Raw genomic sequence first — 13,378 nt, forward strand, 5'->3', positions numbered from 1 at the left:
AGTTATTGCATCTCGTCTATTCTAGATAGGTTGGCTTACTTACTACACCAATAAATATACTACAGTTAGTAGTTATTATATCTCGTCTATCTAAGATAGGTTAACTTACTTCCTATACTAATAAATATACTATAGTTAGCAGTTATTGTATCTTGTCCATCTTAGATAGGCTAACTTACTTCCTACACTAATAAACACACTACGGTTAGCAGTTATCACACCTTATCTATTTTAGATAGGTCGACTTACAAGCTACTCCAATAAACATACTATGGTTAGTAGTTATCGCATCTTATCTATTTTAGATAGGTTAACTTATAAACTACACTAACAAATATACCATGGTTAGTAGCCATCGCATCTTATCTATCTTAGATAGGTTGACTTACTCTCTACACTAATAAACACACTACGATTAGTAGTTATTGTATCTTGTCTATCTTAGATGGGTTGACTTATAAACTATACTAATAAACATACTATAGTTAGTAGTCATTATATCTTGTCTATCTTAGATAGGTTAACTTATAAGCTATACCAACAAATACACTATGGTTAGTAGTTATTGTATCTTATCTATCTTAGATAGGTTAACTTACTTCCTATACTAATAAATACACTATAGTTAGCAGTTATCGCATCTTGTCCATCTTAGATAGGTTAACTTACTTCCTATACTAATAAATATACTATAGTTAGCAGTTATCGCACCTTATCTATCTTAGATAGGTTAACTTATTCGCTATACTAATAAATATACTATAGTTAGCAGTTATTATATCTTATCTATCTTAGATATGTTAACTTATAAGTTATACTAATAAATACACTATAGTTAGCAGTTATTGCATCTTATCTATCTTAGATAGGTTAACTTATAAGCTATATTAATAAATACACTACGGTTAGCAGTTATCGCATCTTATCTATCTTAGATAGGTTAACTTACTCTCTATACTAACAAATACACTATAGTTAGTAGTTATCGTATCTTGTCTATCTTAGATAGGCTAACTTATAAGCTACACTAACAAATATACTACAGTTAGCAGTTATTGTATCTCGTCTATCTTAGATAGGTTAACTTACTCCCTATACTAATAAATACACTATAGTTAGCAGTTATCGCATCTTATCTATTTTAGATAGGCCGACTTACTTCCTATACTAACAAATATACTATAGTTAGTAGTTATCGCATCTCGTTTATCCTAGATAGGTTAACATATAAACTACACTAATATACCACAGTTAGTAGTTATCGTATCTCGTCCATTTTAGATAGGTTAACTTATAATCTACACTAATAAATATACTATAGTTAGCAGTTATCGCATCTCGTTTATCTTAAATAGGTTAACTTATAAACTACACTAATAAACACACTATAGTTAGCAGTTATCGCATCTTATCTATTTTAGATAGGTTGACTTACTTTCTATATTAATAAATATACTATAGTTAGCAGTTATTACATCTTATCTATCTTAGATAGGTTAACTTACTCTCTATACTAATAAATACACTATAGTTAGCAGTTATTATATCTCGTCTATCTTAGATAGGTTAACTTACTCTCTATACTAATAAATACACTATAGTTAGTAGTTATCGCAACTAGTCTATCTTAGATAGGTTAACTTACTCCCTACACTAATAAATACTATAGTTAGCAGTTATTGCATCTCGTCTATCTTAAATAGGTCGACTTACTTCCTATACTAATAAATACACCATAATTAGTAGTTATCGCATCTCGTCTATTTTAAATAGGTTGACTTATAAACTACACTAATAAACATACTACGGTTAGTAGTTATTACATTTTATCTATCTTAGATAGGTTAATTTACTCTCTACACTAACAAATACACTATAGTTAGCAGCTATCGCATCTTATCTATCTTAGATAGGTTAACTTATAAGCTACACTAACAAATACACTATGATTAGTAGTTATTGTATCTTATCTATCTTAGATAGGTTAACTTACTCTCTTTACTAATAAACATACTATAGTTAGCAGTCATTATATCTCGTCTATCTTAGATAGGTCGACTTATAAACTATACTAATAAACATACTATAGTTAGCAGTTATCGTATCTTATTTATTCTAGATAGGTTAACTTACTTCCTATACTAATAAACACACCATAGTTAGCAGTTATCGCATCTTATCTATCTTAGATAGGTTGACTTACTCTCTACACTAATAAACACACTATAGTTAGCAGTTATCATATCTCGTCCATCTTAGATAGGTTAACTTACTCCCTACACTAATAAACACCACGGTTAGTAGTTATTGTATCTTGTCTATCTTAGATAGGTTAACTTACGAGCTATACTAATAAACACACCATGGTTAGCAGTTATTGTATCTCGTCTATCTTAGATAGGTTAACTTATAAACTACACTAATAAATACACTACGGTTAGCAGTTATTGTATCTTATCTATCTTAGATAGGTTAACTTATGAGCTATACTAATAAATACACCACGGTTAGCAGTTATCGCATCTTGTCTATCTAAGATAGGCTGACTTACTCCCTACACTAATAAACATACTATAGTTAGTAGTTATCACATCTTGTTTATCTTAGATAGGTCGACTTACTCTTTACACTAATAAACACGCCATGGTTAGTAGTTATCGCACTTTATCTATCTTAGATAGGTTAACTTACTTCTTATACTAATAAATATATTATAGTTAGCAGTTATTGCATCTTATCTATCTTAGATAGGTTAACTTACTCTCTATACCAATAAATACACCCTAGTTAGCAGTTATCGCATCTCGTCTATCTTAGATAGGTTAATTTACTTCCTATATTAATAAATACACTATGGTTAGCAGTTATCGCATCTTGTCCATTTTAGATAGGTTGACTTATTTACTGCACCAATAAATATACTAAGTTAGTAGTTATCGCACCTCGTTTATCTTAAATAGGTTAACTTACTTCCTATACTAACAAACATACTATAGTTAGCAGTTATCGCATCTTATCTATCTTAGATAGGTTAACTTATAAGCTATACTAATAAATACACTATAATCAGCAGTCATCGTATCTTGTCTATCTTAGATAGGTTGACTTACTTCCTACACTAATAAATATACTATAGTCAGCAGTTATTATATCTTGTCTATCTTAGATAGGTTAACTTACGAGCTATACTAATAAATATATCATAATTAGCAGTTATCACACCTTATCTATCTTAGATAGGTTAACTTACTTCCTATACTAATAAATACACTATAGTTAGCAGTTATCACATCTTGTCTATCTTAGATAGGTTAACTTATATACTACACCAATAAATATACTATAATTAGCAGTTATCGTATCTCGTCTATTTTAGATAGATTAACTTACTCTCTATACTAATAAATACACCATAGTTAGCAGTTATCGCATCTTGTCCATCTTAGATAGGTTAACTTACTCTCTATACTAGCAAACATACTACGGTTAGTAGTTATCGCATCTCGTCTATTTTAGATAGGTTAACTTACTCTCTATACCAATAAACACACCACAGTTAGTAGTTATCGCGTCTTGTCCATCCTAGATAGGTTAACTTATAAGCTATACTAATAAACATACTATAGTTAGCAGTTATCTCATCTATTCTAAATAGGTTAACTTACTCCCTATACTAATAAATACACTATAGTTAGCAGTTATCGCATCTCGTCTATTTTAGATAGGTCGACTTACTTTCTACACTAATAAATATACCACGGTTAGTAGTTATTGCATCTCGTCCATCCTAAATAGGTTAACTTACTCTCTATACCAATAAACACACCGCGGTTAGCAGTTATCGCATCTCGTCTATCTTAGATAGGTTAACTTATAAGCTACACTAATAAATATACTATAGTTAGCAGTCATTGCATCTTGTCTATCTTAGATAGGTCGACTTACTTCCTATACCAATAAATACACTACAGTTAGTAGTTATCGCATCTCGTCTATCTTAGATAGGTTAACTTATAAGCTATACTAATAAATACACTATAGTTAGCAGTTATCGTATCTCGTCTATCTTAAATAGGTAGATTTACTTCCTACACTAATAAATATACTACGGTTAGTAGTTATCGTCTTTTCTTATATAGTATTAGATACCTTCTATATTTTAGATTTGCCGTTAGAGAATTAACTTTATAAGGCTAAACTATATATATACGCGCTGCGTCTCTATTAGATTATATATTATACTTTTTAGTTTGCGTTTAAGCCCTACCGTAAAGTCATTATAAATCTAAGGGGAAGCCATTTTCTAAGATATAGCGTTAATTACACTATAGTATTACTTCGCGATTAGGGATCGTTTAGATTTATTATACGGGATACGGCCTAGCTAAAAGAGTAATCCCTTTAGATCTTAATGCTTACTGCGCCCTAATACTAGACACTTAGCGGTCGCTTAGCTGTGCTAAGACCGCCAATTAGGCGTAGGCTTCTACTAGAGTTGGGAAAGTATTGTAGCTAAGTAGTAGGGCGTAGAGAAAGCTATTAGCCCTACTCTGTCTAGAAGTATGCTTAGTACTTTATATACGCTATAGGGGCTTTCATATATATATTATTGTATCCTCTTATCGCGTACTATGTGTTATAATAACGACCCGTAATACCTAACGGTGATTAAAGAGATTTAGTATTGTATGTCGCCACTACTATAGGGAGGGCGGCCGACCTATACCGGCTATAGCCTTATAAGGTGGCGAATTCTATAGCTGTTTTTAGAGAGTTAAGTTAGTTAACTAAAGGCTAAAGTTAAGTTAGATCGCAAGGCTGTGGGGTTAAGATTAGCCCGCTTACTAAGTCTCTGTATAGCTATAGGCCTACTAGCTATAAGCTTAGCTTACTAGATAATATAAGTAAATTACACGGTGATAATTATATAGGACGTGTGGGGTCGTTTCGCACTAGCCGGAATTGGTAATTGCTTTAATTAGAAGTATTGACTAGGGTAGCAATCTTGCATAAATTTGCGCGCGATAGTAGGCATAAAGCTAGTAATAACTTCCTACTATTGTAATAAGGCTCTAAGGCTGGGATATAACCCTTATATATATATTATAAGTAGTAAGAGCTTAATAGTAGTGCTGTAGTAAAGGGATATTGTTTTGCTATAAAAGAAGGCTCTAAGCGAATTAGGCGAGAAGATGACGATATAAATATAATTTATAGGTTAGAAGGATCCTAAATGTTTAAAAGTAGCTATAGTATACTATTTATATATAATTCTAGTAAAGCTTGACGTGTGCGTAGAGTTATAGTCGCTTAAAGTTAAAGTACCCCTTATATTTTCCGGCATGGTTGGTTTTCCGCTACGCATAGAAGGACATTACTTATTGTTTTAATATCAATCTTAGTGTATATCCTCGCATTTTTATTTATAGGGGGTTTTTATTATCTTATTAGAAATTCTAGTTAATAAAATCTAGAATAATAATGCTTCTATCGACCTAAATTAGGTTGTCTTACTACCCTAACTTAGCTACCTGCCCATTGACTTAGTTATTAACTTAGTCACTTACCCCTTATTTCCATTACCACCCCTACCCCCCTTATCTTTCCTTTTTTACACCTTTCCTTATATATATATAGACGTCTTAGAACTACATTTCAATAGATAGAGGTCCTCATTCTTTTCTTATAATTGGTATACGGATATCTAGTCAATAAAACTGCTCTACGATTTACTGTGCTTAGCTACTTCTCTATTATAATACGTCTTAATTCTATCTAGCTTTCTTAGGTTTTATGCTAGAGTTAACACTAATAGAGCTATATACGAACCGATTATTCTAATTATAAATTTGGCCGTTACGGACTAGTGTCCGCTTTACGTAGTGTAGACACTAATAAGTATTATAAATAAGCTAGTAAACGAATTAAGTAGACCGGGCCTTTATCTAATAAGTTAATATATATTCTCTATATAGTTATAAATGACTTATAAGTATATCTAAGCAATTAGCTATATATAATTCTTCCACTACTTCCGCTATAACCAATATGTGCTAACTGTTCCAATAATATAGCAAACGCCTGCTATAGGTAGGAGCGGCACATTCTTAACAGTATATTGGACGAATTTCTCTCTTTTACTATTATTAAGACTATTAGAATTTTAAAGAGAGGTAAATGTGCTAGGGAATATAATATATCCTATAAGGATGAGCTAGGAAAAAATTGCAGCAAGGGCATTATACTAAGTGGAAGCTTTATTCGCCTAGATAGACATTACTATATAGGGTGTTTGCATAGTAGGTGCTTTATAAGGTATATATTTCTTATCTTGATTTAAGGCTTTGGGGTTTTTAGGAATAAATTAAGGTCGGGTATATTAGGCGGCGGAGGGAACGCTAATTGGCACACTTATTATAGATATTATATAGTAGTAGAGCTAGTTTAACTTAACAAGCCGTACTTAGTGCTATGGAGGGCCTTTTTATAATTGTAATTTATAAGGGGCCTAATTCCGGTCCCTTTATATTTATAAATAAACTTCGGCTATATCCGGACCTAGATAACTAAAGGAAACGAGCTTATTTATAGTAGAGGGTACCCGTTTTAGGGCACCTTATAAGAGTCTTAAGCAATAGTGGTTAACAAGCTATGTATATTCTTAGCAGGGGCTTAGCAAATGTTAGGTATACTATATTCCCGCCTTATTGAATTTAATACTTAGCCTTTTAGTAGTAAACTAATTTCTAAGGCCATACCTACTCCCTTGCTGCCTTTACTATCTTATTAACTATCCTTATTTACCCCCTTTTACTTATTAATAAGGTTTAAGCTTTCCCCATAATAGCTACTATTAATTTCTCACATTTGACTATAAATTACTACTATAGCTAATAGACATTTTAAAGAGCTAATATATTCTCCTGGGAGTATAATAAGCATAGGAGAAATATGGTCTAATATAATTAAACACACTTATACTCTAGATATCGGTGCTTAGGACGGATTAGGAAGGAATAAGGGAGATATAGCTAGGAAACACTGTAACGATTTAGATATTTTCCTTAGTTCTGTATTTTAGGACTTTATAGTTATATAGAAACTCCTAGCAGAAGCTAACACAATATTATAAGGCCTAGGGATTAATAGATTTATTAGCGAGGTTAGATTTAGTGCTTTGCTAGCTATAGGGAGGCCTATAGTAGGTAAGGATTTATATATATTTATACCGTAGGTACTTACGTTATATTATAGATTTAATAACACCCTATCTATGCTTCTGCGCTTAAAAGGTTATAAATATCGCCTTTTAGAACCTATATAGACTCTAGATACTTAGAAAGAGCATAATGTTTTAGAATTTAGGGAAGGAGTAGGAAGAGTAAGATATAGTTCTCCTTACTTTACTACCTTTACTAGTACGTAAGTAAACATATTAGTGTATAACAATTTAATAACTCCTTAACTCTGGAACTATGTCTTAGGAGCTTTAGTGTGCTGTCCTAGTCTTATAGTACTATCTAAACCTAATACTTAATTAGGAGCATTTCCCCGGGATTTCGTGCTAGTAGAGTGTAAGTAATATCCTACTGTAAAAGGGTTATATACTAAACACTTAAGCATTATACGCACCACCCGCGTCGATCTTAGCATAGTTAGTGTGAGTATAGGCTGTAACGAAAATAGCTCTCCCTTAAGTTTTGCTATACTGTTAAATTTGTATTTATTATGGATAAGGGAAATAGCAAATTATCTACACCCTATATAAAGGCGCGAATAAGTATATAGAAATTTGGAATCTATAAACTACTTAAGAGGCTAAATAGTGGGAGAATAGTTGTGTCCTTAAGGTCTTATAGTATATGTGTCTTTGTCGACCTGAATTAGGTCCTTACTGCCCCGACTTAGCTACCTACCCATTAACTTAATTATTGACTTAGTTACCTACCCCTTGTTTTCATTGCCACCCTCTACCCCCCTTATCTTTCTTATTTCTTATACCTTTCTTATATATATATAGAGGTCTTAGAACTACATTTAATAGATAAAGTCCTTATTCTTTTCTAATAATAGGTGCACGGATATCCGATTAATAGTCTTACTATCAATCTAGGTTAGATTTAGCCTATTACCCTACCCTTATTCCTATTCCGGTTATACTACTACCCCCGTTTTAGTTATATACCCCCCTCCCCTTATCTATTTCCGATACCTACCTTATATATAAATAGTTTCTTTTCTTTATAGTTTAAATAGACAGAGTCCTTATTCTTTACTTACTTATTAGTATACGGACTACTAATTAACAATAACTACTATGTTTAATCTCTAATCGCATAGCTATATTCAATGTTTATTATCTAGATATTTACCCCTAAAATATATTATATTTAGTACTTAATTGGGAAAATAAAGGGTCTATACTCTAGATAAGTGGGCTAATAGTATACCTAATATTGTTTACTACGGCGTTGAAAGCTTCTTCTTATTATAGCACTAGCAGAACCTAGTAAAACTTAGTAAAACTATATAGTTACGTATTAAAGCACTAGCAGAAAACGGCAGAACTTAGTTGGTAAAACTTAGTAGAACTTTGTAGTTACGTGACCAGAGGACTATATAAAAGAACCCTACTTTAGCTAGCGCTGCTCTTCTTCTCCTTTTCTTTCTCTAGTTTTAGATCCTTGTTTATAGACAATTTAATTATATAGGCTTATATGCGTCCTTCTTACTATACTATACCTTAATTAACTAAGTCGCTAACACTTCTAGGCATAAATCAGTAATATTAACGGTTAGGTTAGGTTGCAAAAATGAGGCTAAAACTAATCTAAAATATAATTTTAAGGCTTAAACCGGTTATAGAACTGGTTAAACCAGATTAACTAGATAACACGTCTTAAAAGTATTTATTTACGTATTTTAGCGTGTTTTTTTAGCCTTAGCAGAGGCTAGCCTTATTTAGGTTTTAGTGCTTATTTTCTTAGGGTAAGGCTTAATAGGGGCTTATATAGAGGCTTGTGTTTATATTATAGCTAGAGCTATTTAGTTTTATTAGATAACCGGTTTATTAAAATGCCTAATAACCGATCTAAATTAAGTTAATTAAACCGACGAACCGGTTACTTTTAAGATTTTAGTTAAACTAAACTAATCTAAAGAGTAACCTTACTATTAATATTACTGGTATAAACCTCGTCCGTCCTTATTATAAGATAAAAACCTCCCCTCTAATAAAGAAAGGTCTATTAGATTCTTATCTTCCACTAAAATATAATATCTTAAAGGGTAAAAAGTCTATATATATTTTAAACCGGTTATAGCTACCGCTAAGATAAACTAAGCATGCTAAAGAAATGGGCTTAGTGTGAATTATAAGTCATCCCGATATAAGGGAAAGGTCAATAGTATCCCTCTCTAATTCTGGAATTAAAAGTATAGTATTTATCCTATTAGTAATAATGTCCTTAAAATATGTTTAAGGGCTTAGTATATGTTTATTCATGTTATATATCTTTATCCTTTCTCTCTTTCTTATATACTTTACCGCCACTTACCTTATCTCTAATAGCTTAGAGGGATTAACTAGGAGGCTATATACTAAACTCTAAGTACCGCGTTCTATAATCTTAAAGTCTATTTAAATTTTCTGGGTCTTTATCCTCTAGTTAGGAGTAGAAGTTAAGTTAGCGGCATCTATTACTATAGAATCTATATTATCCCGTGTAATATAGGTGTTTTTACTAACTTCTATTTAGTCTTACCGTGTTTAATAGTTGTTTTAGGGTATAGTCTTTAATGCCTAATCTTCTTCTACTAGTTCTTAGCCTACTAGTTCCATAAATTTATCTAGGTTAATCTAAGTAATTTGTCTTTAGTTCTACTCTGCTATTAATAGAGACTTCTATCCTCTTGCTAGCCTCTTCTACTCTTCCCTTACGGTCTTTTCTTTATTCCTTACTCGTATCTCCTATATCTATCTTTCTTGCTTAAACGTAAGCCTCTCTTGCTTAGCCTGCCGCTGCCTTTTCTCTTTAGGCCTCTCCTGCTCCAGCCTCTCCTATTCCAGCCTCTCCTGTTCTAGCCTCTCCTACTTAAGTCTCTCCTGCTTAAGCCTCTCCTGCTTAAGCCTCTCCTACTTAAGCCTCTCTTACTTAAGCCTTTCCTGCTTAAGCCTTTTCTATTTAAGCCTTTCCTGTTTAAGCCTTTCCTGTTTAAGCCTTTCCTGTTTAAGCCTTTCCTGTTTAAGCCTCTCTTGTTTAAGCCTCTCCTGCTTAAGCCTCTCCTGTTTAAGCCTCTTCCGCTCTATCCTCTCTTGTTTAAGCCTCTCCCGTTCTAACCTCTCTCGCTTAAGTCTCTCCCGCTTAAGCCTCTCCCGCTTAAGCCTCTCCCGTTTAAGCCTCTCCCGTTTAAGCCTCTCTTGTTTAAGCCTTTCCCGTTTAAGCCTCTCTTGTTTAAGCCTCTCCCGTTTAAGCCTCTCTTATTCGAGCCTCTCCCGTTTAAGCCTCTTCCATTTAAGCCTCTCTTGTTTAAGCCTCTTTTGTTTAAGCCTCTCTTGCTTAAGCCTCTCCTGCTTAAGCCTCTCCTACCTCTCTTATTTAAGCCTTTTGTGTTTAAGCCTTTCCTAGTTAAGCGTCTCTTGTTTAGCCTACTGCTGCCTCTTCCGCTTAAGCCTCTTTTACTTAAGTATTACCTATTTAGGGATCTGTGCTTGCCTATAAGTTATACCACCGTTAATATTAGTACGGTTTAGCTTTCTAAAAAAGGCGAGGTATATAGATCTTTAGACGAAGAATGATGTTATCTTATTAGATTATACCCTATTAGTATATAGCTTATCTAGAAATAGTAAAAGCTTATCTTATTTATAATTGTGAATTTTCAGAATCCTATATCTCTTTAGTGACCTATTAGAATAATTAATATTAACTATAGCTCTTATTTCCTCTTCTATTACCTCTTAAACGGTAAAAAAGAAATCTACTATTCGCTCTATAAAGCCCTTAAAGGTAATAGGATTATATTACTAGCGGCCTAGTTTTCTAGCTTCCCGTAGAGCTATACGGGCGATCTCCCTGTTAGTAGACCGCTAAATTAGACTATAGATTTAGTCGGACTCAAATCCTAATTAGTAGGTAAGAGTGGCAAACTTATATAGGGTAGTCTCGCTTAGATTATTAGTTAGCTTCGCTAATAAATTATTCCTTGCCTTTTTACGCTGCGCCGGGATTTTAAGGTAATTATATATAGTACTTATCTATATCTATCTATGTCTAAGGTCTACTTAATTTGCTTAACTTCCTAGCCTAAATATAAACCTAGATTTGGACTCTTGGATTATATATTAATTAGTCCGCTAGTTTATATTAGAGAATATTTACTATAGGGTATAGGATAAGGAGTCCTTACCTAATAGCGGTATTAGTTGTTTTACGCAGTTAGCCAGGCCTTATAGGTAATTAAGATCCTTAAAAAAACTAAGGAAAGAAGGGATTAAACGGTTGGTGGAGATAGAGAGCACTTTACTCTATATAACTTCACGATCTTACTTATTAAAATTACTAAAGATCTGGCCGCGCCGTAACTGGCTATATAAAGCTCTGGTATCCATACTGCACGCTCTAAAAATAGTAAGCTCTAGTGCTATTATAGTAGCTCTATCTACCTTTTATATTGCCCGTCTATTACTACTAAAGATCTTAGACTAGATATACCTAATGTAATTAAGATAATAGAGAATTAGCTATTTAAATGTTGTTAGTAACTTATAGCGCCTAGATATAAATCCTTACCTTATTATATCCTATATTAAGCTATATATATACAGTGCCTAGTTTTATACCTCCTCTAAGCTTAGGAACATCTAGTTATAAGTTAAATACCACTCTATATTCTGGGCGATTTAATATACGCTTTAGATTCTGCTTTTTCCGGTTAGATATAGCGGCTAAACGAGCCCACTATTATTCCTTAAAGTACGCATTCCCTAATAATTAGTACTGGCGAATTTTATAGTAGATTTTACTATCGTTAGGCTTCTTCTTATAAGAGTACTCTTTAATTATAGTCGTCTTTAGTTTATAGTTAATGTTTAAATATAATTAGAGTTAGAGCCTGCTATATATATAAAACGGGAATTTCCTACCTATAAGATACAGATCTATAATCCAGCGCTTATCTTCTAGAGGAAGGAACTTAGTAGCTACTTAAACCCGGTATAGGCTGTAGAGATACTCTAAATGGAAATTAGGAGGAAAGCTTAGCTCCGTATAATTATTATATAAATAACCTATTAGCGCCTTGGCGGAAGTTTCTAAAAGTTAAATAGTAGCGTTAAGCTGCTCTTAATTAATAACGGTAGGAAGATAATTTTGAATATTTAGGCGATCGCAACCATTCTTCCGAAAGAAATTCTTAAGTCTCGCTATATTTACCTTATCCTTTTCGCATATAAAATGCAGCACTTTAAGATTAACACTAGCAGTACCTCTATACTTAATCCTCCTCTCCACTACAAATCTTTATTTATACTTAAGAAATTATACCCCCTGCATATCTATATAGCCTATTCGATAATATTTGCTATAGGAGAATAGGTTATTTATTATAACTAGTATAAGTTTTTAGCTACGCTTTAAATATTATCCTTAAAACCTAATTCCGGGACCCTCTATTTTTAGCTAACCGTAGTTAGGGGATCCTGGTCACGTTTGGAGAACAGCTATATCTAGAGAATTATTGGATGCCTAATTGGCCTAAAATGACGGTCCTCTTGGTAGCGCCAAATAGGAGAACTACGTCTGGAGAACAGCTATATCTAGAGAACAGCTACGTCTAGAGAACAGCTACGTCTGGAGAATTATCGGATACCTAATTGGCCCAAAATAACCGGTCCTCTTGGCAGCGCTAAATAGGACACTATGTCTTAAGAATAGCTATATTTAAAGAATAGCTACGTCTAGAGATCGGATGTCTAATTGGCCCAAAATGACCGGTTCTCTTGGCAGCGCCAAATAGGACACCACGTCTTGAGAACAGCTGGAGAATAGCCACGTCTTAAGAATAGCCACGTCTGGAGAATTATCGGATGCCCAATTGGCCCAAAATGATAGTCCTCTTGGCAGTGCTAAATAGGACACTACGTCTAGCTACACTACGTCTAGAGAATAGCCACGTCTTAAGAATAGCCACGTCTTAAAAACAGCTATGTCTTAAGAACAGTTATATTTGGAGAATTATCGGATGCCTAATTGGCCTAAAACGACCGGTGCTCTTGGCAGCGCTAAATAGGACACTATATCCAGCTATACTACGTCTAGAGAACAGCTATGTCTTAAATAGCTATATCTAGAGAATTATCGGATACCTAATTAGCCTA

The 13,378-nt window shown here is 33.2% G+C and overlaps 1 protein-coding gene across 1 annotated transcript; it reads right to left on the bottom strand.

Moving 5' to 3' along the window:
* Positions 1 to 12,344: 12,344 nt before the first annotated feature.
* K441DRAFT_549199 (uncharacterized protein) lies at positions 12,345 to 12,521 on the bottom strand (the record flags this gene model as incomplete). Its single annotated transcript, XM_067642994.1, has 1 exon — positions 12,345 to 12,521. A coding segment is annotated over one exon (177 nt), but the record flags the coding sequence as incomplete, so codon positions are not given.
* Positions 12,522 to 13,378: the final 857 nt, after the last annotated feature.

The sequence above is a fragment of the Cenococcum geophilum genome (assembly GCF_001692895.1).
Source record: "Cenococcum geophilum 1.58 unplaced genomic scaffold K441scaffold_11, whole genome shotgun sequence".
Taxonomy (NCBI): Eukaryota; Fungi; Ascomycota; class Dothideomycetes; order Gloniales; family Gloniaceae; genus Cenococcum; species Cenococcum geophilum.